Source organism: Eleutherodactylus coqui, chromosome 1, assembly GCF_035609145.1.
Source record: "Eleutherodactylus coqui strain aEleCoq1 chromosome 1, aEleCoq1.hap1, whole genome shotgun sequence".
Taxonomy (NCBI): domain Eukaryota; kingdom Metazoa; phylum Chordata; class Amphibia; order Anura; family Eleutherodactylidae; genus Eleutherodactylus; species Eleutherodactylus coqui.
The window spans coordinates 66,176,113-66,204,028 of NC_089837.1; the positions used below are offsets into that span (position 1 = coordinate 66,176,113).

At 44.5% G+C, this 27,916-nt stretch overlaps 1 protein-coding gene across 1 annotated transcript in view; it reads right to left on the minus strand.

Moving 5' to 3' along the window:
- The window catches only part of LOC136619492 (uncharacterized protein DDB_G0283357-like), a 78,464-nt gene extending 53,259 nt beyond the window's left edge, over positions 1–25,205 (minus strand). Inside the window, exons 1-13 of the mRNA XM_066594414.1 lie at positions 24,947–25,205; positions 24,432–24,503; positions 22,331–22,393; positions 21,845–21,904; positions 19,091–19,107; positions 18,038–18,054; positions 15,709–15,848; positions 14,465–14,503; positions 13,959–14,072; positions 13,639–13,698; positions 13,319–13,378; positions 12,983–13,054; positions 12,054–12,444 (exon numbers count right to left, since the gene is read on the minus strand). Of these exons, the coding sequence (XP_066450511.1) occupies positions 12,054–12,444; positions 12,983–13,054; positions 13,319–13,378; positions 13,639–13,698; positions 13,959–14,072; positions 14,465–14,503; positions 15,709–15,848; positions 18,038–18,054; positions 19,091–19,107; positions 21,845–21,904; positions 22,331–22,393; positions 24,432–24,503; positions 24,947–25,205 (1,364 nt within the window). The remainder of the gene's footprint in view (positions 1–12,053; positions 12,445–12,982; positions 13,055–13,318; positions 13,379–13,638; positions 13,699–13,958; positions 14,073–14,464; positions 14,504–15,708; positions 15,849–18,037; positions 18,055–19,090; positions 19,108–21,844; positions 21,905–22,330; positions 22,394–24,431; positions 24,504–24,946) is intronic.
- Positions 25,206–27,916: the final 2,711 nt, after the last annotated feature.

Sequence of the window (27,916 nt, forward strand, 5' to 3'; positions counted from 1 at the left end):
TTCCCGCGGGATTTCCGCCGCTGAAAGTCTGCATAGGAGTGCATTACAATACGCACTCCTATGCAGACGGCCGCGGTTTGGCCGCGCGAAATATCGCGCGGCAAACAAACTGCGGCATGTTCTAATTTTCTGCGGGGCACGCACTCACCTGGCCGCCGGCTCCGGTCTGCGCATGCGCCGGCTGCGCGGCAGCCGGCACATCAAAGAGCCGGGGCCGCCAGGCGCGGGTGAGTACGCGCTCGTCCCTGCAGGCTCTGGGGTCGGATCGCGCGGCGAGATTTCTCGCTGCCGGATCCGACCCGCTCGTCTGCAGGCGGCCTAAGACTGAGGAACTGGGGGAGCAGGCAATGGCGGATTATAATAGGGGTGACTGCCCCCGGCTCCAGCCCACGGCCACCAATACTGGCCCTATTATAACCCGCTCTTCCCTCCCACAGACAGCTGAGCCCCCGCCGCCCCTGAAGCTTTAGTTTTATCTAGAATGGAGTTTCTCCTCACAGGCCTCTCTTTAGCCACTACGCTCTGGGAAGCCCCGCCCATCCTGTGATGTCACATCTGCCAGTAGCAACTACACTCTAGCCTGGAGGCGGAGTCCTTCTTCCCACCCCACAGGCCCCAGCTGAGGCGGCAGCACTTGAAGGGCCCCACGTCTCCCTCCCTCTTAGTTGTCCGCCATTAGCTGGGAGAAGCCCTATCAGAGCAGGTCGTAGTAAAGGCGGCCATAAGTAACTGCAGGAGAGAATCCTAGACTAGTCATCCAAAGAGATAGCTGATTCCTCGCCCTCATCACTAGCGCACATTCACACCACCGTATTTACCACGTGTGTTACACAGTCAATAGAGCCCATTGATTTGAATAGGTTAATTCACATATGTGTATTTCTCAAGTGACTTTCCGTCGAGTGAAAACATACGCGGCACGTTCTATTTTTGTGCGAATTACACACCGAAATAGGCCATAGAAGTGAATGGGCCAGCGCAAAGATGCAGCGGTGTATTTGCGCATCAAAACAATGGGCCCCTCTGCGTGCCTAAATACGCTTCGTAATTACACGGACAAACAGTTGAAACGTGCATGTAAGAGCTCCAGAAGACGAGTGTTTTTGCGCACGGTTCAGCATGCGCAAAATGGCCGACACAAACCGCAGACAATAGAACCCATTGTTTTTAATGGCCGGCCTCCCATTCTGCCTTTTTGCACTCAAGTTTCACCTGTAAAAACATACCTGCATGCTCTATATTTGCGCCCCCAAGGTACCATAGGAGTCTAAGGGGGTGTGCAGATGCGCCCCCTGTCCGCACAAAGTAGCCCACTGAACTGCGCAATTTCAAATCACAGCACAGCGCAAAATAGTACAGTAAACAGAGCTGCTAGTGATAGCGTTCCCTTCACAGCGCAATCACGTCACACTCACAAGCGTATATACGCCTACACTCATCAGTGTTTTCTGCCCAGATAATACGCTGAGTATTACACAATGGAAATACGTATACGGCCGTGTGACCGAGCCCTTAGTCAAAGTCCCCTATATCCTTCCGTAAACACACGTTACTCCGTCCTTCCGTGTAAACGCAGTGACTGAACAACACGCCATAATTCCTTCATCGTTCCGTTTCTGCAGGTTTAACAATCCAGCGACGATCAGCCGATGTAAACAGGGTCACCAATGAGTGACGACCTGCTTACTGTGAATGGAGGCGGGCGGCCGGAGCGATCTACTGCGCGCTTTACCTCCATTCGCTGAGTGATCATCGTCCGTTTGGGAAGATTAAATCCTGATCGGGGCATTCAAATGCCGCTGTCAGAATTGACAGTGGCATTTGAAGGGTTAACAGCCACAATTGGCATGGATGTTGATCATTGCTGTTGCCAGCGGAGGACAGCTATCAAATATGGCTGAGATCCACTCGGCTTCTGAGCCCGCTGCATACAGACACCTGATATGTGCCACGTCAGGAAAGGGTTAATATATCTTTATACTACGACGGACCCAGCTGTATATCATCTGAAGGCGGTATTTGATGGCTGATTTTCACTGGTAGCAGAGATATTGAGCTAAAGCTACATGGCAGCTCTTGGCCACAACCGCGGTCACATGACCAAAAATCACATTATAGCCCCTAGTCCTCACACGGTCACTGAAATAGATGCTTCACGGTGCAACTCGCAAGTTGTTGCAACCCGCAGGTCACAAGTAAAATCCACCAAGGTTGGAGATAACTGGTGAGTTGCATCGTGACCCCATTGATCAGTGAGAGGGCGAGACCGCAGGGCAGCACCGCAATCTATAGCCGGTAACATACCGGACAGCCGAGCCGGAACCGAACGGATCCCATTGTAGTCAATGGAGTCCGTCCGGCGCTGTTCAGTTCAGTCATACGATGGATCCGGTCCGCCAGGGGATTCCCCTTCACTGCTTCCCTGAACAGAACCCCCACCGCTGGTGTGAAACCCCCCAATACTATCTGCACTAACCCAGATTCATAAATATTACCCACTGCTAGCGATAATATAACAGCCATTAAACGATACTAAGCAAACGTTAGTCCTATAACACTGAGATGCAGGTCACAATGTACAATATACAGTCCTTCTGAAAGTGGTTGTCACTTCAAGGCCTTGTGAATTGCTTTAGCCGCAGTTCATATACTGTGAGCGCTGTTTCTTTAATTACTGATTGCTGCAGCGTCTCTCTATATAACAGTGTGATTTATCTCGTCTCTATTACTATGCAGATTTATTACTCGTCTTGGGGGCGCCCACTTCCAGTTTGTCGCTTGGAATGGGAATAGTCAGGGGTTTCCCTTTGCCTGTGTCTGGTAACATCTACAGCCTCTGCCATTTCTGCAGAAGGTGGCCCCTTCAGTGTCCCGCACCACTGGAGGCTCAACACAGCATCCGATGCCCATCTCTCCTGGGAACTGGGTTCTGCCTTCTGCTGGCAATTGGGCCTTTACTACTTCACATGTGCTGCTGCAGTCTCTTATAAAAGGGTTCTGACACAGCTTTTTATGATGTTCTGGTCCCAAGATGAGTGCCAGCTCTTTGTTCAACCTCTCCAAAGATGGCCACTGCCCCACTTCCTTTTTAAGGCAAAGCTACAGTCCTCATATAATTGTAATAGTTCCACTGATTTCTATTAATAACAGTAATTGGAGCACCAACTGTAATGCAGTCTGTCAATTACCTTTAATGAGGCTTAATATTTGGGACATTCGTTTTCAGAACCATAGTGGCCACTGGCAAGCTCAGTAATGCGGTGAGGGCTACTACCATCTCCTTACATTCACACCAAGCCGTTTTACTGAGGCCAGCCTCACTTATGGTTTGTTGTTTGGGACATGCTAGTGGACCAGGCTTGTCCTGGTTCCGGAGTACAGCTCTATCATGGCTCTCCTCAGTCTTTCTTACAGTCCAGACTGTAACATGGCTGAGGTCTCCCTCTTGGATCCAGGCAATGCGCACAGCAGGATTTTCAGCCCCTCTTTGGTTCAGGCTCTATTCAGTGATATAACATGTAATACTGTATCACTGAAGAAAGGCATCCAGGCCCCTCTTACTCTCTTCTAGTGAGTTTACCATCACCACATCCTGAGGCAGAGAGTTTCATTGCCTTACTACTCTTACAGTAAAGAACCCCCTTCTATGTCAGAGTAGAAACCTTTGTCCCTCTAGACGTTAGACTAAATTCACATCTGTGCTAGGGATTCCATTATGGGAGCAGGAAAACGAGATCCTCAGGATGAACAGATCCGTCTCATAATGGAACCAAATGCTGAATGGATCCCATTGACTATAATGGGTCTGTTCGGTTCCTGCACCTGTCCAGCCTCCTGCATGCACAACTTTTTCATCCAGCATCTCATGTTGTATCTCTACTAGAGGAGCCACTGATGCAGATGTGAATAGAGCCTTAGTTTGCTTTTTAGCCATAAATATAAAAAGTGCCTTTTTTTAACAAGCCCCTTCATTCTTTGTTAGATGAATTATAACAATATAACAACGGTTACATGGGGGGGGGGGGGCATAGAGGCACTTTTATTAAGACCGTCATTTCATATGCAGCCTTAGGGCTTTTACCCACTAGCGTTTTTTTTTAATGCTGTGATATCGCTGCGTTTCTTTCAATAGGACTTTCTAATGTTAAAATCGCATCTCACAAAAATCGCAAAAGCACAAACTTGCGATTTTTGTGCGATGTGATTTTAACATTAGAAAGTCCTATTTAAAAAAAATAGCGATATTGCAGCATTAAAAAAACGCTAGTGGGTAAAAGCCCTTAGTAATGTGCCTGCTGGAGTAAGATGTGAGACATGTATTAAGAGGCACATACATCTTATACTAAATCTACGCCAGCAATGGGCTGAACAGTCCGTGGCAAGAAGCTCAAGCACTGGAGCCTTGGCATTAGTACAATGTCCTCAGGACAGGCTATTTCTCCTGCAGCAGGCCTGCTGATTCCCCCTGGTCCTGACGGTGTGCACACCTAAAGTCTTGGATGAGGCTAGTCTCACTCACGAGGTCACAAAGAGTTGGAAGCGCCTGAACGAATAAACTACAATCAAACAATCACAACCAGTACAATGCGCATGCTCAGTTCCGTTGTGCCAAAATTTGGTACAAATTTTGTTACAGATATAGATTTTGGTGCAATATTTGGTGCATTCTTCCATTTCATCTCCATGACAACCTTAACTGCTTCGGGTGAATCCTTTATGATTCCACCCCTTTAACTTGTGTAAAGAGTTGCAACTTTTTTATGCCAGAAATCTGGCACAAGTGTCTTTGTTCATCAGGGTCGCAATTGTGACCCGACCCATGCACTTAGAGGGCCCAGAGGCCCCCCGCCATATACAGAATGCACATTGAGTACATTACCAACCAATCACACTGTCGGCGGCCTGTTGTCGGAGGAAGATAGAGGAGGAGAAGGGGTCAGAGGGAAGGCAGGCGTAGTGTATGGAGAAGGCCGGATAATGACATCATCATCCTGCTCCTGCTCCCGAGTCTGCACTCCCTGCTCTCCTCACACTGCAGCTGTCTGCTGGTTCGTTTCCCAGGTCACAGCTGCTATTTCAGGTGTGCTGGTCCCATGTGACTGCCCTATGCTTATGTTGTGAGGGGAAAAAAAGTCACCCATTCCCCATGGCTAATATTCAGAGAGTTGTAGTTTTACTACAGGTAATCTCGTACACACACACTTAGCTCTGCTACACTCTGCTGCACACACTCAACTTGGATGCAAGATGTGATACACGGGGGCATGGAGGCTCTAGTACTCTGTTGTATCACCTCTAGCTTGGATACAAGATGTGATATGGGCGGGCATGGCGCAACAGCCGCGCCAAAGTGAGGGAGACCACGAGGTTTTGCAAAAGGGTTGTCACGGATGGCCCTATGTTCTCACCCGATAGTGGCGCTAAAAGTGCTCTGGTCGGGGGTTTTGCAGCGACCCAGGGGACGTACTGTGGTACTGTTAGCAGGAAGGCCTGTTTTTGTCACGTGTGACACCAGCACTTCAATTGGACCCTTTGGATGGAATGCCAATTAAATAATTGAGACAAATCCAATAGTTTGGTATAATAATCTGGGAGTAGACAGATTTACTTAGGATGATATTTTGCAAAACAGTTGAATACACAATTTTCCACAACGGTACATAAAATGGTACAAGAAGGTGCAGCAGTATGCAGTAGATTAAACACGGTGTAAAACGCAGCAATATTGTCTTGCTTAAGATCTGACCTCAACGCTCTCTCCTTACTTTTACTTGAAACTTATTCTGAAGGACAATTTTTTCCCCCCAGTTATTCTCACTGAAGGGATGATTAGAATTAGTGAAGTGTAGGTGAAGCAGAGTTTAAAGTGGCTGAGAGACTAATCCTGGCTTTGAGTTTACCGGGTAGTTTTAGACTCACTGTTTAGTGGAAGACCAACCTCGGAAAGGCGCTTCTCCTCTCTACTCTGAAACCTCAAGGGACCGGAATAAAACCTTGCTCGACCCTGGGAAAACAATGTGCTATAACTGTCTGCTCTTGCTTGTACGAGTGCCTCCTCCTCTCTCTGACACGACCTGACTGCAACCTCTCTTCTCTCCCTCCTGGCTGAGTCTGCCTAACTGCTCACTGACTCCTTTTATTACCTCTCTTTTTTTTCCTGCACTTTCTCGACTCCTCCCTTCTTGTATAGGGACTTGTGTTGTTGCTTTCCCACCCTTGGACTTTGCACCAGTGAGATTAAGCTGACTATCAGCCAATAGGACACCAGCTGACATCACTGCTAAGCTCTAAGCCATGGATGTCCCATAGAGAGGTGGGGCAGGGCAAGTGTTGGTGTGAGTGTTCTGTAGGAGCCACTACGCCACTACAATGGAGGCTCCAGTACCCTTTTGAATCACATCGAGCTTGGATACAAGATGTGAAACAGGTGGGCATGCAGGCTCTAGCACCCTGTTGTATCGCCCCTAACTTGGATAAAAGATGTGATATGGGTGGGCATGGAAGCTCTAGTACCCTGTTGTACCACTTCTAGCTCTGATACAAGATGTAATACGGGTGAGCATGGAGGGTCTAGTACCCTGTCGTACTACCTCTAGCTTGGATACAAGATGTGATAAAGTTGGGCATTGACGATCTTGTATCCTGCTGTACCATCTCTAGCTTTGATACAAGATGTGATAGGGGCAGCATGGAGGCTCCAGTAGTCTGTTCTACCACCTCTTGCTTGGATACAAGATGTGATACTGGTGGGCATGGAGACTGTAGTACCTTGCTGTATCGCCTCTAGCTTGGATACAAAATGTGATACGAGTGGGCATGGAGGCTCCAGTACTCTGTTGTGTACAGGATATGATACATGTAGGTTTTGAGGCTCCAGTACCCTTTTGTACCGCATCTAGCTTGGATACAAGATGTTATACAGGTGGGCATGGAGGCTCTAGTACCCTATTATACTGCCTCTAGCTTGGATATAAGATGTATTATGGGCTGCATGGAGGCTCCAGTACTCAGCTGTACTGCCTCTGGCTTGGATACAAGATGTCGTACGGATGAGCATGGAGGCTCTAGTACTCTATTGCACTGCCTCTAGCTTGGATTCAAGATGTGATACTGGTGGGCATGGAGGCTCCGGTACCTTGTTGTATCGCATCTAGCTTGGATAGAAGATGAGATATGTGTGGACATGGAGGCTCCAGTACCCTGTTGTATCGCATCTAGCTTGGATAGAAGATGAGATATGTGTGGACATGGAGGCTCTACTACCCTGCTGTATCGCCTCTAACTTGAATACAAAATGTCATACCAGCGGGCATGGAGGCTATTGTATCCTATTGTACCGCCTCTAGTTTGGATACAACATGTGATAAAGTTTGCATAGAGGCTCTATTACCCTGCTGTACTGCCTTACTTATGTCACGGCATAACATACAGCGGATATTCTGATGTCCTTTAAGGAAATACATACATAAAGAAGTGCAAATACGGTATGTACATTATTATTAACAACATTAAATTACATGCTGGTATAAACTGCCTCCAATAGAGTTGTGTGTAGCAGGAGCGCATGTGTGGCCACATCTGTATAATCTCACCATCAATGCTGGAATCCCCCCTTTCTAGAGATTAGTTGGGGTCTGTCCGGGGTCCTATTCTTTTTAATATGTTCCAAAGTAATATAGGAGAAAGGAGTTCATATATGCACCAGTTACTGACTGGTATCAGTGGTACTAATATACCGAAAGCACCCCAATCAGTAGTGAAGAGACAGATGCCAACAGCATAGATATGAAGCTAAAACATTACACTACAGCTCCCCGACATGTCATATATGCACCAGTGTACATGGTCTTATTGGTTTCTATGGCTCAGTGTGCACAAGCCATTGTGTTGGAGTCAGTGGAATGAGCGATTATATAAGCTTCGGCCTACAATTGTCTTTTCCCCCCATCTCTGCACATTTGTGTATATGCACCAGTTACTGACTGGTATCAGTGGTACTAATATACTGAAAGCACCCCAATCAGTAGTGAGGAGATAGATGCCGCCAGCATAGATCTGAAGCTAAAACATTACACTCCGACATGTCATATATGCACCAGTGCACATGGTCTTATTGGTTTCTATGGCTCAGTGTGCACAAGCCATTGTGTCGGAGTCAGTGGAATGAGCGCTTATATAAGCTTCGGCCTACAATTGTCTTTTTCCCCATCTCCGCACATTTATGTTCACCTCAACCAAGCCATCGAAGTTTACCAATAAATTCTAGCAATTTGCAAGGCCTACCATTATGGCGGACCACCAGCCTACTGCATCTAGTGGCTGCGGTTCAGTACAAACAAGAGCTCTTCAAGCACTGCTGGATTTCCCATTGAGTGGTATAAAACATCATGAAATTCTTGGCCTCTAGGCTTCCTATACTTTACAAGTCTATCCTTTGGGAGGACATCATGCCGGGCACCCTGCGAGAGGCTCTGATAGTCCCAATTCCCAAACCTGGGAAGGACCTGAAAGACTGTAGTTCTTATCATTCCATTTCTCTTCTTAATAACATTAAATTCCTTACCAAAACACTAGCCATTCATATCAATTCCATCCATAAAGACATTATACATGCTGACTAATTAGTCGTTATGCCTGGAAAGAGTGCGGATAGGAACCTTACATCTCTTTTACCAATCTCACAAATCTGCATCCAATAGTGGGAATTGGATTCCTCTATTTATTGACCAAGATAAAGCCTGTGGTTCAGTGAAGTGGAGGTAGACAATGTGCGGAATGCCTTCACAACTTGTTAACTACATCTCAGTTAACTACATCTCCCGAATGTGGCTGCACACACACCAGATGTTTTCTATTTCCAAATAACATCGCCAACAGTGGAAGGTCCAAAGGTGATGCAATGTCCTGTACTGATTGGCTGTTCAGGCCCATCACCATACCCGGTTGGAAAAAAAGTCAACTCTACACCTGGTGACATTCTGATGGCTTCTGTACTGGGATACACCTGTGTGATGTTCTACTTTATACCTGATGCTCACACTTTTGATTTGCCTATCCTCTTTCGTCTGACAGCAAAGAATTGGTTGGTATCCAAATTCTTTTGTCAACACAGTGTAGTTTGCAAAGCTGGAAAAAGACATACATTAATCCATTTTAGCCTATTATTCTGCAGCATTGATCCAGAGTACAGTGTATGTGCTTCAAAGAGGGGTAGTTTGTCTTATGCTCCAAGAGATGCTATGATAGGCTGTGGTAACAAGATGAGTAATGACTACATTTTATCTTGCCAGAGCTTTGGGTTTGGGTTAGTTTTCATGAAATGGCTGCAGATGTTCTATAGCTCCCCAGTGGCTAGTGGCAGAACTAATACTCATATCTCTGCGTGGTTCTCTCTGACAGAGGTATGTGACTGGGCGGTCTCCACCTCTGGCCCTTTTTGTTCTAGTTATTGAGCCTCTCACAATCCAAGTGTGTAAGTCCTCTGCAATTGTAATATACCAGCTAACTGCTACTTTAGGTATTACCAACCATAGTTTGCTGTTAGAGCCTAGTTCAATGCCCTGACCATCTTCCTTGATTCTTCTGGAGGCTTTGGCTTAAATGTACAACTTTTCTAACTACGTTCTAATTTTTATATTCATTTAACATGCTAGATATCCCAGATGTGGACTGTGATGAGAGCGGGGATATCCTGGCTGGCTCTCGCCCTCTACTGGTCAGTGTTAGGCCGTTGTCAAATAGACATCTTTGTATGCACAATGCACAGAGAATAGAACCCTTTGATTTCATTGGGTTTGTTCACATGCACAAGTTTTAGCGTGCACATTTCGGTTACACAAAAAAACATAACATGCTCTATCATACTGTGTATTTGTGCACCAAAGGTCCCCATAGAAGTCAATGGGGGTTGCGCAAGTGTGCGTGCAACATGCAGGGAGATGCATGAAACATTGCGTAATTCCGCTGGAATAAGAACCATCTGGAACTCATTAGCTGAATCACCTATTTCAACCAGTGTGTGTAAAATGTGCCAACATGCGTGGGGAAAAAGCTTTCTTCATAGCGCAAAAAAGTTGCCCTAAGGCGTGCGCAATTGTGCATACGCCCATGTGAAGCCGGCCTTAACGATAAGATTAATTTTATACCTAGAATTACTATCTCCCGTCTAGATTATATACTCCGGGTCTGTCCGCTTCAGCGACTTGTTCATGATGTGTAACTAATGCAGCCCGTGTTCTGGGAGTATAACAACCAGTAGGACTACTGACGGGATGCATTGACCACCCGCGGGTAGATAAATACCCGCGGATGCTCAATAAAAGGGAATTTAAAAAAATATGGAGCATGAAAAAAAATGGACATGCTCCATTTTCATGCGGGTCGCCCACGGGGAAGGCTCCCGCAGGCTTCTATTGAAGCCTATGGAAGCCGTCCGGATCCGCGGGAGATCTAAAATAAGAATAACTTACCCACAACGGACCGGGCAGGTCTTCTCTTCTTCACGGCCGGATCTTCTTTCTTCGGCCTTGCGGATGTGCCCGGCGCATGTGCGCGGCGCGCTGCCGGCGTGCTGAGCACATCTGCCGGCCGAAGAAAGAAGATCCGGCCATGAAGAAGAGAAGACCTGCCCGGTCCGCTGCAGGTAAGTTTATTCTTATTTTCAGCACTCATGTCCGCGGGGCAGGAGGGACCCGCTATGGATTCTCCATGGAGAATCCGTAGCGGGCCTAATTTTCCCCGTGGACATGAGGCCTTAGGGCCACCGTGGATCATGCATCCCAAGGTTTGTCTTTTCGGGCTTGTGGATGATATCTTGTTGATTATGGCGACCCGCACCTTATATAAGCTTTTTTTTTAGGCCAAAAAAGTCATTTTACTCAATTGGAAGCATCCTAAGGGGCCGACCGGGGCTGCATAGATCTCGGTGGATCTGCCTAGACAAATTTAATAAAACCTAGGGATTTGGGTAACTTGCCCCTCAGCTGCAGTAGCGATGGCTGCGTAATTCTCTCCCTCTCCTCAGGGGTGTAGGACGCCTCGCTCTATGGAGTTCTGTTCTTCCTGTCTTGTTGGTCCTGCTGAGTGGACTTATTGTATATTCGCCCCCTCCCCTGTTTATCTCTGGTTCCCCAGTTGGAATCTTTCTTCCTTGGTTTTAGTATGCAGTTGTAAAAGTCTTAAGGACCCAGCGATTTTCACCATTGCATTGTAAGAGCCATGACTCATTGACTGAGTCGTAGGAGGGCTTGGTTTTTGGGATGAGGTGTATTTTTAATGGCAGCACTCTGGGGGTAGATATAATGTAATCTATGTCCAGAAAACCCACCACTTGTTTTACAGCATTCACCATTCGGTAAAAATAACATAAAAGCATTCTTATGTTTGTACAATTTTTTTTTTATTTTTTCCTACTTTTGCACAATAAAAACACATTTTTTAAAGATAATTGATTTTGCATCGCTAAGACCCTTGACATCTTTATATTTCCAGGAATCGAGCTATATGAGGTCTTGTATTTTGCAGGAAGAGTTGTAGTTTTTATTGGTACTATTTTGAAGTACATGTGACTTGGATTGCTTTTTATTAGGGTTTTTTTTGGCATTCACCAAGCTTATGTGATGCATTCTACTATGACAGCAGCGTATTACTGGAGGCAGGGTTTAATACGCCGAGTTACACGGTAAATGTGGAGGCCTTTGTCAAGCTTCCGGCTGCCATGGGAACACATTGGTATCTTGCAATCCCATTCCATGGTGTCGATGGGTGACAGAAGGAGCCCCCTCCACCTTTCATCTGCTTACATGCTGCAGTTGCTTTTGATTGTGGCATGTAAGGGGTTAAACTGCCTGGATCTGAGGTTTCTCCATTCCTACTGGTTAGAGTAGGAGCCCGGCAACTCAGTCAAGCCCCAGCTTTAAAAGTAAACATGCATGTTGAGGTTTAAGGCCCTTTACTGGGGTCACACTGTTGTTGCCGCTGTTGGTATTGTTGCCACCGCTGTTGTTTCCACGACTGACACTGTTGTTGTCACCGCTGTTGTTTCCACGGCTTACACTGTTTTTGCCACCGCTGTTGGTGTTGTTGCCGCCGCTGTTCTTTCTACGGATGACGCTGTTGTTTCCACAGCTGACACTGTTTTTGCCGCCGCTGCTATTTCCACGGCTGACGCTGTTGTTGCCGCCGCTGTCGGTTTTGTGCCGCCGCTGTCGTTTTCACGGCTGACACTGTTGTTGCCGCTGCTGTTCTTTCTATGGCTGACACCATTTTTGACGTTGGTGTTGTTGCCGCTGCTGTTGTTTTCACAGCTGACACTGTTGTTGCCACCGCTGTTGTTTCCACGGCTGACACTGTTATTTCTGCCAATGTCACTGTTGTTTCCACAGCTGTCACTGTTGCTGTTGCTGCCTTCAAGGAACGGCTTCCTGATGTTCATTCTGCTACGACCTGAGACAAACAAGAATGATATATTCTTTAGAAGTGCAAACAGAAATCAAAGCAAAACTCTTCCCCAGCATCCGCACTGGGATCGCGGGGGATTTACAGGGCGATATCTGTCATTTTTAAAAATTCTCTCTCCTTTTTCACAGTTAGGATAATTTTTAAGCATAAAGAAAATTCCTTTAAAGTTAATTCTTTAGTGACCAATCACATAAACGTGCGGCATTGATCTGTAGGGTGAGTATGGAACAAGCTCGGTAGTCATGCTTGCTTCATACTTGGCTGCTACTAGCTAATTCCTACAGCTGACATCTGCTGACTATAGCCACAATCAGAGCTGGCTCCCATCATGGCCATTTATCTACTTAGATGCCGCAGCCTATATAATCTCTCTATATAAGCTCTAGCGCTGGTATAACTGCGTCCCTTCTCTAACTAACATGCGTCTATAAAAGTATTCCCTAATAAGACACAGCCTGTCACTACTGTGTAGATGGTTGCTATGAGAATTCTCTAGGTGTCACCCCATAAGATCACCCCTTACGGCCTTTGTTGGGATTTTCTGGCAGCCAATTAATGAGCTGTTCTAGGAGGTCCAGCATCTCCTGCGACACTTCTGAAAATAAGAAGAGATGTATACAGCTTAGTTTTAAGACTTGCTTTCTTATGGTAGAGGGTATTTCTAAAAAGAGTTTACTGTCCTGTTTTTCCTCTGATGACCTATCCTCCGATAGGCCATCAGTATTTGATGGACAGGGGTCTGCTGCTCAGAAACCCCATCCATCAGCTGATCATCTGGCCCACTGCAGTGACAGCGGCATCAGCAGACATTGCATGAAGTGGGAGCGCCGGCTTCACAACCCATGAAATAACTACTTACTTTTACTTTTGGCTTTCCGCATCCAAGGATACCTCTCCTCGGGGTCATCCGGCAGCACTGCTGACAGATGTGGAAAGGAGAAGTCATTTATACAGTGTTGAATGTTAAATAATGTTAGGATAATTTTTAAGCACAAAGAAAATCCCTTTAAATTAACCCTTAAATGACCAATCACATAAATGTATTTGATGGACAGGGGTCCGCTGCTCAGAAACCCCATCCATCAGCTGATCGTCTGGCCCACTGCAGTGACAGCGGCATCAGCAGACATTGCATGAAGTGGGAGCGCCGGCTTCACAACCCATGAAATAACTACTTACTTTTACTTTTGGCTTTCCGCATCCAAGGATACCTCTCCTCGGGGTCATCCGGCAGCACTGCTGACAGATGTGGAAAGGAGAAGTCATTTATACAGTGTTGAATGTTAAATAATGTTAGGATAATTTTTAAGCACAAAGAAAATCCCTTTAAATTAACCCTTAAATGACCAATCACATAAATGTATTTGATGGACAGGGGTCCGCTGCTCAGAAACCCCATCCATCAGCTGATCGTCTGGCCCACTGCAGTGACAGCGGCATCAGCAGACATTGCATGAAGTGGGAGCGCCGGCTTCACAACCCATGAAATAACTACTTACTTTTACTTTTGGCTTTCCGCATCCAAGGATACTTCTCCTCGGGGTCATCCGGCAGCACTGCTGACAGATTTGGAAAGGAGAAGTCATTAATACAGTGCTGAATGTTAAATGGTACTGTTGAAAAATACAACTGCAAAAACAGCCCCATGTAGCTTCATGTAGTCGGAAAAATAAGGTTATGTTTTTTGAAAGTAGGGATGGAAAAATAAAAGTTTATGTTTCCACGGCTGACGTTGTTGCTGCCACTGTTAGTGTTGTTTCCACAGCTGTCACTGTTGTAGCCATCGCTGTTGGTTTTGTTGTCACAACTGTTGTTTCCACGGCTGACGCTGTTGTATCCGCGGCTGTTAGTTTTGTTATCACCACTGTTGTTTCCACTGCTGACGCTGTAGTTTTCAACAGAAATCAAAGCAAAACTGTATAATCTATAGCGATGATCTGTGTGTATGCTGTGTAGAGATGATACACATAATATACAGGCACTAATAGATGGGAGAAGACTTTACCTTCAGAGTACGGTTTTCGGATGGTTTTCATGTTACGACCTGAGAAAACCAAGAATTATATATTCTTTAGAAGTTCAAATAGAAATCAAAGCAAAACTCTTCCGCAGGATCCGCCGCAGCATCCGCACTGGGATCGCGGGGGATTTACAGGGCGATATCTGTCATTTTTAAAAATTCTCTCTCCTTTTTCACAGTTAGGATAATTTTTAAGCACAAAGAAAATCCCTTTAAAGTTAATTCTTTAGTGACCAATCACATAAACGTACATCATTGATCTGTAGGGTATGGAACAAGCTTGGTAGCCATGCTTGCTTCATACCTGGCTGCTACCAGCTAATTCCTACAGCTGACATCTGCTGACTATAGCCACAATCAGAGCTGGCTCCCATCATGGCCATTTATCTACTTAGATGCTGCAGCCTATATAATCTCTCTATATAAGCTCTAGCGCTGGTATAACTGCGTCCCTTCTCTAACTAACATGCGTCTATAGAAGAGTTCCCCTATAAGACACAGCCCGTCACTACTGCCCAGTTTATACTATGTAGATGGCTGCTATGAGAATTATCTGTGTATCACCCCATAAAATCACTACTTACGGCCTTTGTTGGGATTCTCTGGCAGTCAATTAAGGTGCTGTTCCAGGAAGTCCAGCATCTCCTGTGACAGCTCTGGAAATAAGAAGAGATTTATACAGATTAGTTTTAAAACATGCTTTCTTATGGAGGAGAGCATATAGATGGCCGCTCTAAGAATTATCTTTATCACCCCATAAGATCACCCCTTACGGCCTTTGTTGGGATTCTTATGGTAGAGGGTCCTTCTAGAAAGAGTTTCCTGTCCTGTTTTTCCTCTGATGACCTATCCTCCGATAGGCCATCATTAGTTGATGGACAGGGGTCCGCTGCTCAGAAACCCCATCCATCAGCTGATCGTCTGGCCCACTGCAGTGACAGCAGCATCAGCGGACATTGGAGGAAGTGGGAGCAACGGATTCACAACCCATGAAATAACTGCCTACTTTTACTCCTGGCTTTCCGCATCCAAGGATACCTCTCCTCATGGTCATCCGGCAGCACTGCTGACAGATGTGGAAAAGAGAAGTCATTTATACAGTGTTGAATGTTAAATGGTACTGGTGAAAAATAAAACAATAGGGTTATGGTTTTTGAAAATGGGGATGAAAAAATAAAAGTTTATGTTTCCATGGCTGACAATGCTGTTGCCGCTTTTGGTGTTGTTACCTCCACTGTTGTTTCCACGGCTGACGCTGTTGTTGCAGCCACTGTCACTGTTGTTTCCACAGTTGACACTGTTGTTATCGCCACTGTTGTTTCCATGGCTGATGCTGTTGTTGCGGCTGTTGTCAGTATTGCTGACAGTTCTGGAAAGGAGCAGTCCTTTATACAGTTAACCTGTAAGACATGTTTTATCTGTGGGGGTTCTTAGTCAGTCACTATATGTGTATAATCTATAGGTGATCTGTGTGTATACTGTGCAGAGATGATACCCATAATATGCAGGATTTATTAGATGGGAGAATATTTTACCTTCACAGTACGGTTTCCAGATGGTTATTCTGTTATGACCTGAGAAAAACAAGAATGATATATTCTTTAGAAGTGCAAACAGAAATCAAAGCAAAACTCTCCCGCAGGATCCGCCACAGCATCCGCACTGGGATCGCGGGGATTTACAGGACAATATGTGTGGTTTTTTTTAAATTCTCTCTCCTTTTTCACTGTTAGAATAATTTTTAAGCATACAGAAAATCCCTTTAAAGTTAACCCTTTAATGACCAATCACATAAACGTGCGACTGTAGGGTGAGTATGGAACAAGCTCGGTAGCCATGCTTGCTTCATACCTGGCTGCTACCAGTTTAAGTGGAACCAGCTGTAAGTCACTTTATCAGACTTACAGTTCAACTCTCAGATTAACCGCCCATACGGGATTCAACAGACACTTTGTATTCCTAATCTCTTTGTGTTTGCTGTCCCTTTACCTACTCATCCGGGCTGGTACACGCTCTCCACAGATCACACCGATCAGCACTCAGTGTCTCTACAGGTTAAGGCTCCGCATCTACAGCAGCTTATTAAAGCGTCCGCGGGGGCCACAACAAAACTCTTTTCCATCCGCACGCTCACACACAGTCCCCAGTTATACAGTGAGGGCTTTTTCACATGAACATAAATATACAGCGTATTACACAGTGAATAAAACAGTGAGTTCAATGGGTTAATTCCCGTGTGCGTATTTCAGTCACGTAAGAAAAAATAAGCATTTCTTATTTTAGTGTATATTATGTACCAAAATAACCCATATTAAACTGAAATCATTGGGAACAGCCTTTCAGGGGTTTTTTTGTGCACAATAAGCAGAAAGTATGCACATTTCAGTCACATAAATACGCTGCATATTTATGTAACTGAAATACATATATGCCCATGTGAATGAGCCCTAACCCATAGACGTCCTCACGCTTTCCTAGTACACAAATGCATCTATGTCAGTAAGTCACATACAGTTATATACCTGGGTAGATTCCCACATCTCCCCTTACAGTCTCTTATGTCTGCATCCTGTTAAATAAGTCTATATCCTCTATGGACAGACATGCTATATTACCTTCAGTATATGTAGCCGGGTGGTGGGCAGCAGGTCTTCTGTAGCTGTATCTCCTGTAAGAAACAAGAACATACTGACTTCAATCACAAAGCACGGAGCAAACCAATATATATAGTGGGGTCTCAAAGCAAGGAAACACCCAGAGAAAATGAAAATGGTTTAGCGGATGATGATCCAACGTTAGACACAAACTGTAGAGGAAGGGAGGAACCGGCTAGGCCATGTAACCTAAGTATTGCAGTATATTCTACATGCAATCAAACGATCACTAATTCAAGTCCCCTATTAGGACTTGAATTGAAAAAAAATCTAAATTAAAATTAGCTTAATAACCTTTTGTTGAAGTGAATGGAAGATGAACTGCAATTCCAAAAACAACACACAAAGAAGGGTGGCGCTGTTTTGGGGGAAAAAAAACACCATGTTTTTCTAGCCCTGGACAACCCTAATACCCCCATTATGTCAATATATTGAGGTTGTCTGTATCTTTTATAAATTGGGGAACAGTTTCCTACAGTTATAAGTAATGACATAAACTAGAGGAAGTAATAGTAATAGTAATGGCCAAAGTACATAAAACAGGTTTTGCACCAGCAGCACTAAACTTCCCACACTGGGTCAGGCCATTGTATGCAATAGCTAGTCAAGGTGTTTCAAACTGCACACTCCATAGAAAGTCCATATAGAAAAATTGTAGAACTGGTAGCATATGGGGATGCAGTAAAAAAGACTAATTTATTCTCCCATCACAACAGACAAGCATGAGGAAGGCTGTCAGGCCGAAACGTCGCTGTCTGTTGTGATGGGAGAATAAATTACTCTTTTCTACTACATACCCATATGCTGCCAGTTCTACATTTTTTCTAGTTATAGTAGTGACATCATTATACACTTACCGTTTATACTAGGAATAGTCTAAATAATAACGGATCCTAATTCTGACCTCCGGTCTAGATGTTCCTATGGGGAGAAAATGGCATTCATTAGTTTCATCCATCATCTACTTTTGGGCTCCAATCCCAACCCGAGATTTATAGGGCGCATCTCCTATTACAGGAAGACTAGCGAATTCTAACTAATATCCTGTAAATGGCGCGGACTGCGGGGACGCTCACTAGTGGGGAGACAACTTGTGAAAAATCAGTTTGGTGCAAATTAATTTGAACTTAACCACAAGTTCACCAAAACCCCTAAAACTGCTGTATTAGGGCGCCCACCCACTAGCGTTTTTTTACTGTGAAATTCGCAGCGTTTTTTTTTTTCTGCAGGCGTCTTTGGGCTATGGGACATGCAAAGCTAAAATCGCGGTCGCGATTTTTACATTACAAGTCCCATAGACCCCCTGCAGAAAAAAAAAACCTGCGAATTTCGCAGTGAAAAAAAACGCCAGTGGGTGGGCGCCCTAACACTGTCTAAAAGTGGTGATAAAATAATGTAACATTACCAGGTAACAGGCGAGAAGCTGCCGTGTCCAAAAAAAAAGAATCAAGAAAATAAACGCTGTGCTTCGTAGTATCTCCATTGTAGCAGGAATAGTCAGGATAATAACGGTCCTAATTCTGATCTCCGGTCCAGATGTTCCTATGGGGAGAACAAGGCATTCATTAGCTTCATACATCATCTACTTTTGGGCTCCAATCTGAACCTGAGATTTATAGGGCATATCTCCTATTACAGGAAGACTAGAAGATTCTAACAAAATAATCTCCTGTAAATGGCACGGACTGCGGCGGCGCCCACTAGTGGGGAACCAACTTGTGAAAAATCAGTTTGGTCCAAATTAATTTGAACTGAACCACAAATTCACCAAAACCCCTAAAACTGCTGTATAATACTATCTAAAGGCAGCCATGAAATAATGTAACTTACCAGGTAACGGACAAGAAGTCATGATGTTGAAAAAAGCCACAAACACAATCCAAACCATAAGATCTGTGCTTCATAGTATCTCCATTGTAGCAGGAATAGTCAGAATAATAGCGGTCCTAATTCTGACCTCCGCTCCAGATGTTCCTGTGGGGAGAACATGGCATTCATTAGCTTCATATATCATCTACATTTGGGCTGCAATCCCAACCCGAGATTTAGAGGGCGCTTCTCTTATAAGTGTTACCTCATACTTTAGTATGTGAAAAGATGCTTGTCAAGTGCCACGCAGTTACATCATTAACGACACGCTTTTGCGTTAGTTTAAACACATATTATTGTACAATCTCTGCTCGCTTAGCCATGTTACATGGGTGCAGGAATATAACCCGTTCCCGCTATAGGATGTACAGTTTTTGGCTGGGCCCAGGAGTTGGCCACCACTGGGACTACCTCCCCTTTACCTTAGTAGGCTGCATAAATTTATTGAAAATTAAACTATTGTCTAAATTTGTGTATGTCAGCTATAACTCCCCAAAATTCCCCTAGTTTCCCCCAAATTTTCTGATACTCTCCACCTAATAGTACTAGTACGCAGCATGTTATGTAGAGCCTGCCTTCCAAGCTTTAAATAAGAAGCCCTTTGCCTTCCGATTGATTGGTGGGTGGGCGGGGGTGCCCTTCTTTAGCTAACCAACTGGTTTATTCAGGCTGGTGGTTGTCCTCATCTAATTACAATCAAGCAGTGGGCTTGGATCAGAGGGCTGGTACTGAGGGGCCGTATTTCCATGGGGATTGTTTTGCCACCCCTATGATGCTGAGCCTTAAAGTGTGGCATTCTGTCCCGAGGAGGCGGCTAAATGTCCTCTGAATACTTCCCTGTGGGGTAATCCACATTTGCCCCATCTGCACCACTTTACTGAATCCTCATTCTGAGGGCTTTATGCAGTGACCATCCTTACTGATATAGTAAGTGAGGGCAGCTTTTTAGTTCATGCAGTTTAATGTTACTATACCCGCAAACTGCTACTTTAGGTATGCCAACTACGGCTTACTGTTAGAGCCCGGTACAATGGCCTGACAATCTCACGTTCCTTGATTCTTCTGGAGGCTTTGGCTTAAATGTGTAACTTTTGGAACTACGTTCTAGTTTTTATACTCATTTAACATGCTATATATCCCAGATGTGGACTGTGATGAGAGTGGGGATATCCTGGCTGGCCCTGGCTCTCTACTGGTCAGTGTTAGGCCGTCATCACATGGACGCACAGAGAATAGAACCCATTGATTTCATTGGGTTTGTTCACATGCGCAAATTTTGGTGTGCGTATTTTGGTCGCACAAAAAGACGCTAGAACATGCTTTACCTTTCTGTGTCCCCATTAGAGATGAGCGAGCGTACTAACTAAGGCAAATTACTTGAGCGAGTATTGCCCTTTTCGAGTCTCAAAAGATTTGGGGGCCAGCAGGGGGGCGGGGGAGAGGGGAGATCTCTCTCACACTCTCTCCTTCCCACCCCCCCATGCTCACTCCCGCAACTCACTGCTCACCCCCACCGGCCGCTGCATCTTTTGAGACGAGCATGTACTTGAAAATGGCAATACTCGCTCGAGTATTTTGCCTTAACCAGTATGCTCGCTCATCTCTAGTCCCCATAGAAGTCAATGGGGGTTCGGAGTAAGAACAACTGCGAACAGGCTTTTTTGTATTCAGCTCTCAGGACTGGATTGCTGACCAATAGCAGGGCAGTGCTTAGCAGGACATACACAAGAAGAAAGTACGGAGCAGGGAATTGTGATAAATGTAGGTTCAAGCTGCATATCCGCAGGGATGCGGCGGCCATCTTGAAAAATAGCGATGTGGAGAAGTATCAGAAATGAGGAATAGCATAAGATGACAATGTTGCCCAATTTATACACACAACCAGCTGTGCATAAATATCTGGAATATCAAAAATTATATATATTCACACAATGCCAATACTGTGCTTTTTTTGGTCAATCCATCTCTACAAACAATTAAATAAAAAGTGACCAAAAATTCACAGCACAAAAAATATAAATTTGATATCACCATCATCATACTGACCCACAAAATACAGACAACACATCATTCCTGCTGCACGCTGAGGGCCATGAAAACGACCCCTCCTCCCAAAAGTTATAAGATTTCCTAGTTTTCATTTCATCCCACTTGATTTTAAAAGTTTTCTGATACATTATACAGTGCTGTATATTAAATGGCACCACTGAAAATACAACTTGTCCCACAAAGACCGCCCTCATGTAGCCGTCGCCGGAAAAATAGAAAAAGTTATGATTTTTTGAAAGTAAGGATGGAAATATGAAAACAAAAGTGAGAAAGGGTTGTGGCAGGAAGGGGTTAAGTAGTGTTTTCTCCATATGTAACCCAATCAAATAACTACTTACGTTTACTGATTATATCATGGATCCAAGGATACCTTTCCTCGGGGTCATCCTGCGGCGCTGGGACAACGTCATCATTCACATTGCTGGTACAAAATAAAAATCACTGCTTTAACAAGAGGATGAATAACAATATAGGAAATGACGCACAACATTGTTTCTCTGGTGAGAGTCTCTACCAGATTGATGTACCACACACTTATCTTCCTATTAGAAAAACTGAAGTTGAAGCCAAGATGGTGGTATTCAAAATGGCCTTCATGCTGATGACATGGCCTAACAGGCTTCTTCTTTCCTCCACAACTTGTATCTAAAATTGGATGATAATCCGCCAAACCATTTTCCTTTTATATGGGTGTTTCCTCTTGTGGGTCAGTCCAACGCTAAAGGGATGAGGGTCATCAACATGACTCCGCTGACGCCAACTACTCCATGTTAGAGCTCGTACCTTTAAATACCTTCAGGGTATGTTGGTGTTATTGTAGGCGATGTTTTTCCTATCATGCTGGCCGGCTTTTCTGCAATATGCAAAATTCATAATAAATTAATTGAAAGGCAAAACAGAGATGTTCTATCAACAGCAGATTTCAGTCATTGGAAACACAATAGACATTGGTAGCTTCTTCTATGGCGTAAATTTTTTTCTATTCTTTGGATAAATTAACCCCTTCTGGCAGCCACCATACATGTGAGGTGGAGGCGGTGTGTCACCGTATGGTGAAATAAAATCGAGTCTGCTAAATACGTGGCTGTCTTTGATAGCTGCCACCTGGCCGCAGTGTCCAAGATCAGAGAGAACTGAGATACCGGACATTTAATCATTTTATCATATAATTACCCTGACAGAAGAGCCCCCCCCCCCCCCCCCATCATCCCCTCTGGCGTGCCATGGATTTGTTATAGAGGAATAAATAGTAATAGTAACAACGTCATTATACACTTACCATTTATACCGGGAAGGGTCAGAATAATAACCGGTCTCAGATGGACCTCCGGTCCAGATGTTCCTATGGGGAGAATAACATTGATTAGTTTTATACATTACCTACAACTGGGATCCAATCCTAACCCTAGATTTGTAGGGCACATCTCTTAGAACAGGAAAGCTAGAACAAAACAAAAAACTAACAGGAACTTTTATTATCATGATAATATGTAATGAGATATCGTGACTCTGTAGTCACCATTAAGGGGTTAACCTCCCTCTAGTTTACAGGTAAATGGTAGAAATCAGAGAAATAGAAGGTGGACATTATATGTAGATAAAGAGGAAAGTTCTTCTCATCTCTTCAGTTTTGACAGTCAGGTTCTCTCCGGGGGTCACGGTGTTCTCATCTGACAGCCCTGTAAATAACATAGAAATACACAGGTTATCAGCATGCTTATAGCATTAACCCCTTCTATCTCCGTGGGATACATGTAGGTGACTGAGGTGTGGGTTGGATACAAGGCGGACTGCGGCGGCGCTCACTAGTGGGGAACCAACTTGTGAAAAATTCAGTTTGGTCCAAATTAATTTGAACTGAACCACAAGTTCACCAAAACCCCTAAAACTGCTGTATAACACTGTCTGAGGGCAGTGATAAAATAATGTTACATTACCAGGTAACGGGCAAGAAGTTGTCATGTTAAAAAAAACGCAATTATCATCCTAAAAATCAGATCTGTGCTCTGTAGTATCTCCATTGTAGAAGAGACGGAATCATGGATAGTGGGATCATTTATCGCAGCTCTGATTTATAATGGGAGCTTAAAGTTGTTAAAGAGATAAAGTTTGAATAACAATGATATGGGGTAAGAGAAAAAAACTACTAAAAAAAGAATAGAGTCTTGTGAGGAAACAAAACTAAGTGACTATGAAAAGAATAAAGAGAAGGGCTCACCTGGCGTGGACAGCTAGCTTGTGGGGAGGGGAGGCTGCCACACCTGTAGTCCTGGTAAGCCGGACACTTCTTCTGCACCAGATGCATCCATGGGACAGGAAGATTCCAAAACCCAAGGCAGGGAATCAGGACAAAGACAACTATAGTTTAAAGAAAAAACAACAGGCGCTCATCAGTTAATGTAGGGGCAAATTGGTAATACTCATTAGCGAGAAGAGATGTGTTTGATGTGGGAATTAGAACCCTCCTTTTGTCGTACATCAAGATGCAATGTAGACACATATTACTAGAAAGCAGGTTTTTTAATGATAAAAAGGTAAACACAAGAGCTTCACAATGTTCCAACGCGTTTCGGTGCCCATATAGCAACTTTATCAAGCATGACTTAACAGACCAATATCACTGAATATATAACAAGTTCTAAAATATTAACAGGAAGTAAGACGGTGGGAGAAGAAGAGCGTTTTAGCTCCAAGGCTACCTTAGTTTGCGTTCCGTAGTCAGCTGGAGATGCAAGGGATGCCATATCTCAGGCAGGAGACGGGAGTGGAGCAGGGGAGGGAGGCCTTGTGTCACCGGAACGCGGCGCACAGTAAGACCTCTCAGATCATTGCACTGAGGACGATGGAGGAGTGCGCACCGTAGTGGTGAGGGGCAGGAGGTCTCTGTCACATCACCAGTAAGCGACACGCGTGTCCATCTACTGGGCCATTACACAGATCATGGGTGTGAGCACCACCGTAGCAGGGGGCAGGGAAAGCTGATGCCCTCCCCCATCGTGACAACGTGCCCACAACTGAACAAGGAAAACATTAGTAACCCTAAATCACTAAACAAATTTTCAAGTTACCCTTTCACTACATATTAGTCTCACAGACTAACAAAATTAAACGACAATATTTTATTTATCATATTTATTAGTGAAAAAGTAACTTATATGAAAGGAGATTTATTAAATTTAACTAAAAACTATCAAACTAAATAAATGTATTACTTACAGTCATTGAAAAGTGGAACAGTGTGTCCGCCACTTATAGCCTGCAGCAGCAGTGGCATGAGAACTTGGTCATCCTGGGCTTCTGGTATGGACAATATCCACAAATAAACAATTGGTGAAAAATTGTGAAGTCTCTATGTGTCACCTCACAAGATCACCCCTTACGGGCTTTGTTGGGATTTTGTGGCAGCCAATTAATGAGCTGTTCTAGGAGGTCCAGCATCTCCCGTGACACTTCTGGAAATAAGAAGAGAGGTATAAGATTAGTTTTGAGACTTGCTTTCCTATGCTAGAAGGTCCTTCTAAAATGGGTTTCCTGTCTTGTTTTTCCTCTGTTGACCTATCCTCCGATAGGCCATCAGTATTTGATGGACGGGGTCCGCTGCTCAGAAACCCCTTTCATCAGCTGATCATCTGGCCCACTGCAGTGACAGCAGCATCAGCGGACATTGGAGGAAGGGGGAGCGCCGGCTTCACAACCCATGAAATAACTACCTACTTTTACTTTTGTCTTTCCGCATCCAAGGATACCTCTCCTCGGGGTCATCCGGCAGCACTGCTGACAGTTCTGGAAAAGAGTAGTTGGAAAATAAAGTTATGGTTTTTGAAAGTGGGGGTGGAAAAATGAAAGTTTATGCTTCCATAGCTGACACTGTTGTTGCCGCTTTTGGTGTTGCTACCACCGTTGTTGTTTCCTCGGCTGACGTTGTTACCACTATTGTCACTGTTGTTTCCACAGCTGACACTGTTGTTGCCGCCGCTGTTGGTGTTCTTGTCACCACTGTTGTTTCCACGGCTGACACTGTTGTTGGCGCCACTGTTAGTGTTGTTGCCGCCACTATTGTTTCCACAGCTGCCGCTATTGTTGCTGCCGCTGTTGGTGTTGTTGCCACTACTGTTGTTTTCAACAGAAATCTCCCGCAGGATCTGCTGCAGCATCCGCACTGGGATCGCGGGGGATTTACTGGGCAATATCTGTTATTTTTTAAAATTCTCTCTCCTTTTTCACAGTTAACATAATTTTTAAGCACACAGAAAATCCCTTTAAAGTTAACCCTTAAATGACCAATCACATAAACGTATGTCATTGAGCTGTAGGGCGAGTATGGAACAAGCTCGGTAGTCATGCTTGCTTTATACCTGGCTGCTACCAGCTAATTCCTATAGCTGACTGTATCTGCTGACTATAGCCACAATCAGAGCTGGCCCCCATCATGGCCATCAGTGTTTCTCAACTCCAGTCCTCAGGACCCCCAACAGGTCATGTTTTCAAGATGGCCTATAGTAAGATCACTGGTAGCAATGTCTGAGGCACTGACAATAATTACATCATCTGTGCAATACTAAGGAAATCCTGAAGACATGGCCTGTTTTGGGGTCCTGAGGACTGGAGTTGAGAAACACTGATTAGATGCTGCAGCCTATATAATCTCTCTATATAAGCTCTAGCGCTGGTATAACTGCTTCCCTTCTCTAACTAATATGCGTCTATAGAAGTGTTCCCCTATAAGACACAGCCCGTCACTACTGCCCAGTTTTATACTGTGTAGATGGCCGCTATGAGAATTTTCTAGGTGTCACCCCATAAAATCACTACTTACGGCCTTTGTTGGGATTCTCTGGCAGTCAATTAAGGTGCTGTTCCAGGAGGTCCAGCATCTCCAGCGACACTTCTGGAAATAAGAAGAGAGGTATACAGTTTAGTTTTAAGACTTGCTTTCTTATGGTAGAGGGTCCTTCTAAAAAGAGTTTCCTGTCCTATTTTTCCTCTGATGACCTATCCTCCGATAGGCCATCAGTATTTGATGGACAGGTATTCGCTGCTCATAAACCCCATCCATCAGCTAATCGTCTGGCCCACTGCAGTGACAGCGGCATCAGCGGACATTGCGTGAAGTGGGAGCGCCGGCTTTACACCCCATGAAATAACTACCTACTTTTACTTCTGGCTTTCCGCATCCAAGGATACCTCTCCCTGGGGTCATCCGGCGGCGCTGCTGACACTTCTGGAAAAGAGAAGTCATTTATACAGTGTTGATTAATAAATGGTACTGGTGAAAAATACAACTGCAAAAACAGCCCCCATGTAGCTTCACGTAGTCGGAAAATAAGGTTATGGTTTTTGAAAGTGGGGATGGAAAAATGAATGTTTATGTTTCCATGGCTGACACTATTGTTGCCGCTTTTTGTGTTGTTACCACCGCTGTTGTTTCCACGGCTGACGTTGTTGCAGCCACTGTCCCTGTTGTTTCCACAGCTGATACTGTTGTTGCTGCTGCTGTTGTTGTCGCCACTGTTGTTTCCACAGCTGACACTGTTGTTGCTGCTGCTGTTGTTGTCGCCGCTATTGTTTCCACAGCTGACACTCTTGTTAGCGCCGCTTTTAGTTTTGTTGTCGGCACTGATTTTTCTAAGGCTGACGCTGTTGTTGCCACAGTTGTTGGTATTGTGGCCGCCACTGTCGCTGTTTTCACGGCTGACACTTTTGTTGCCGCCGCTGTTGTTTCCACTACTGCTGCTATTGTTGCTGTTGGTATTGTTGCCACTGCTGTTGTTTTCAACAGAAATCTCCCGCAGGATCCGTCGCATCATCCGCACTGGAATTGCGGGGGATTTACAGGGCAGTATCCGTTATTATTTTTTAAGATTCTCTCTGCTTTTTCACAGTTAGGATAACTTTTAAGCACACAGAAAATCCCTTTAAAGTTAACCCTTAAATAACCAATCACATAAAGGTGTGTCATTGATCTGTAGGGTGAGATTACATTGTTTTATACTGTGTAGATGGCCACTATGAGAAGTCTCAAGGTGTCACCCCATAAGATCACTACTTATGGCTTTTGATTGGATTTTCTGGCAGCCAATTAGGGTGCTGTTCTAGGAAGTTCAGCATCTCCAGTGACACTTCTGGAAATAAGAAGAGATGTATACAGTTTAGTTTTAAGACATGCTTTTTTATAGTAGAGGGACCTTCTATAAAAAGTTTCCTGCCCTGTTTTTCCACTGATGACCTATACTGACCAAGGGTCAGAATAATAACCAATCTCAGATGGACCTCCGGTCCAGATGTTCCTATGGGGAGAATAACATTAGTTTTATACATTACCTACAACTGGGATCCAATCCTAACCCTAGATTTGTAGGGCACATCTCTTAGAACAGGAAAGCTAGAACAAAACAAAAAACTAACAGGAACTTTTATTATCATGATAATATGTAATGAGATATCGTGACTCTGTAGTCACCATTAAGGGGTTAACCTCCCTCTAGTTTACAGGTAAATGGTAGAAATCAGAGAAATAGAAGGTGGACATTATATGTAGATAAAGAGGAAAGTTCTTCTCATCTCTTCAGTTTTGACAGTCAGGTTCTCTCCGGGGGTCACGGTGTTCTCATCTGACAGCCCTGTAAATAACATAGAAATACACAGGTTATCAGCATGCTTATAGCATTAACCCCTTCTATCTCCGTGGGATACATGTAGGTGACTGAGGTGTGGGTTGGATACAAGGCGGACTGCGGCGGCGCTCACTAGTGGGGAACCAACTTGTGAAAAATTCAGTTTGGTCCAAATTAATTTGAACTGAACCACAAGTTCACCAAAACCCCTAAAACTGCTGTATAACACTGTCTGAGGGCAGTGATAAAAT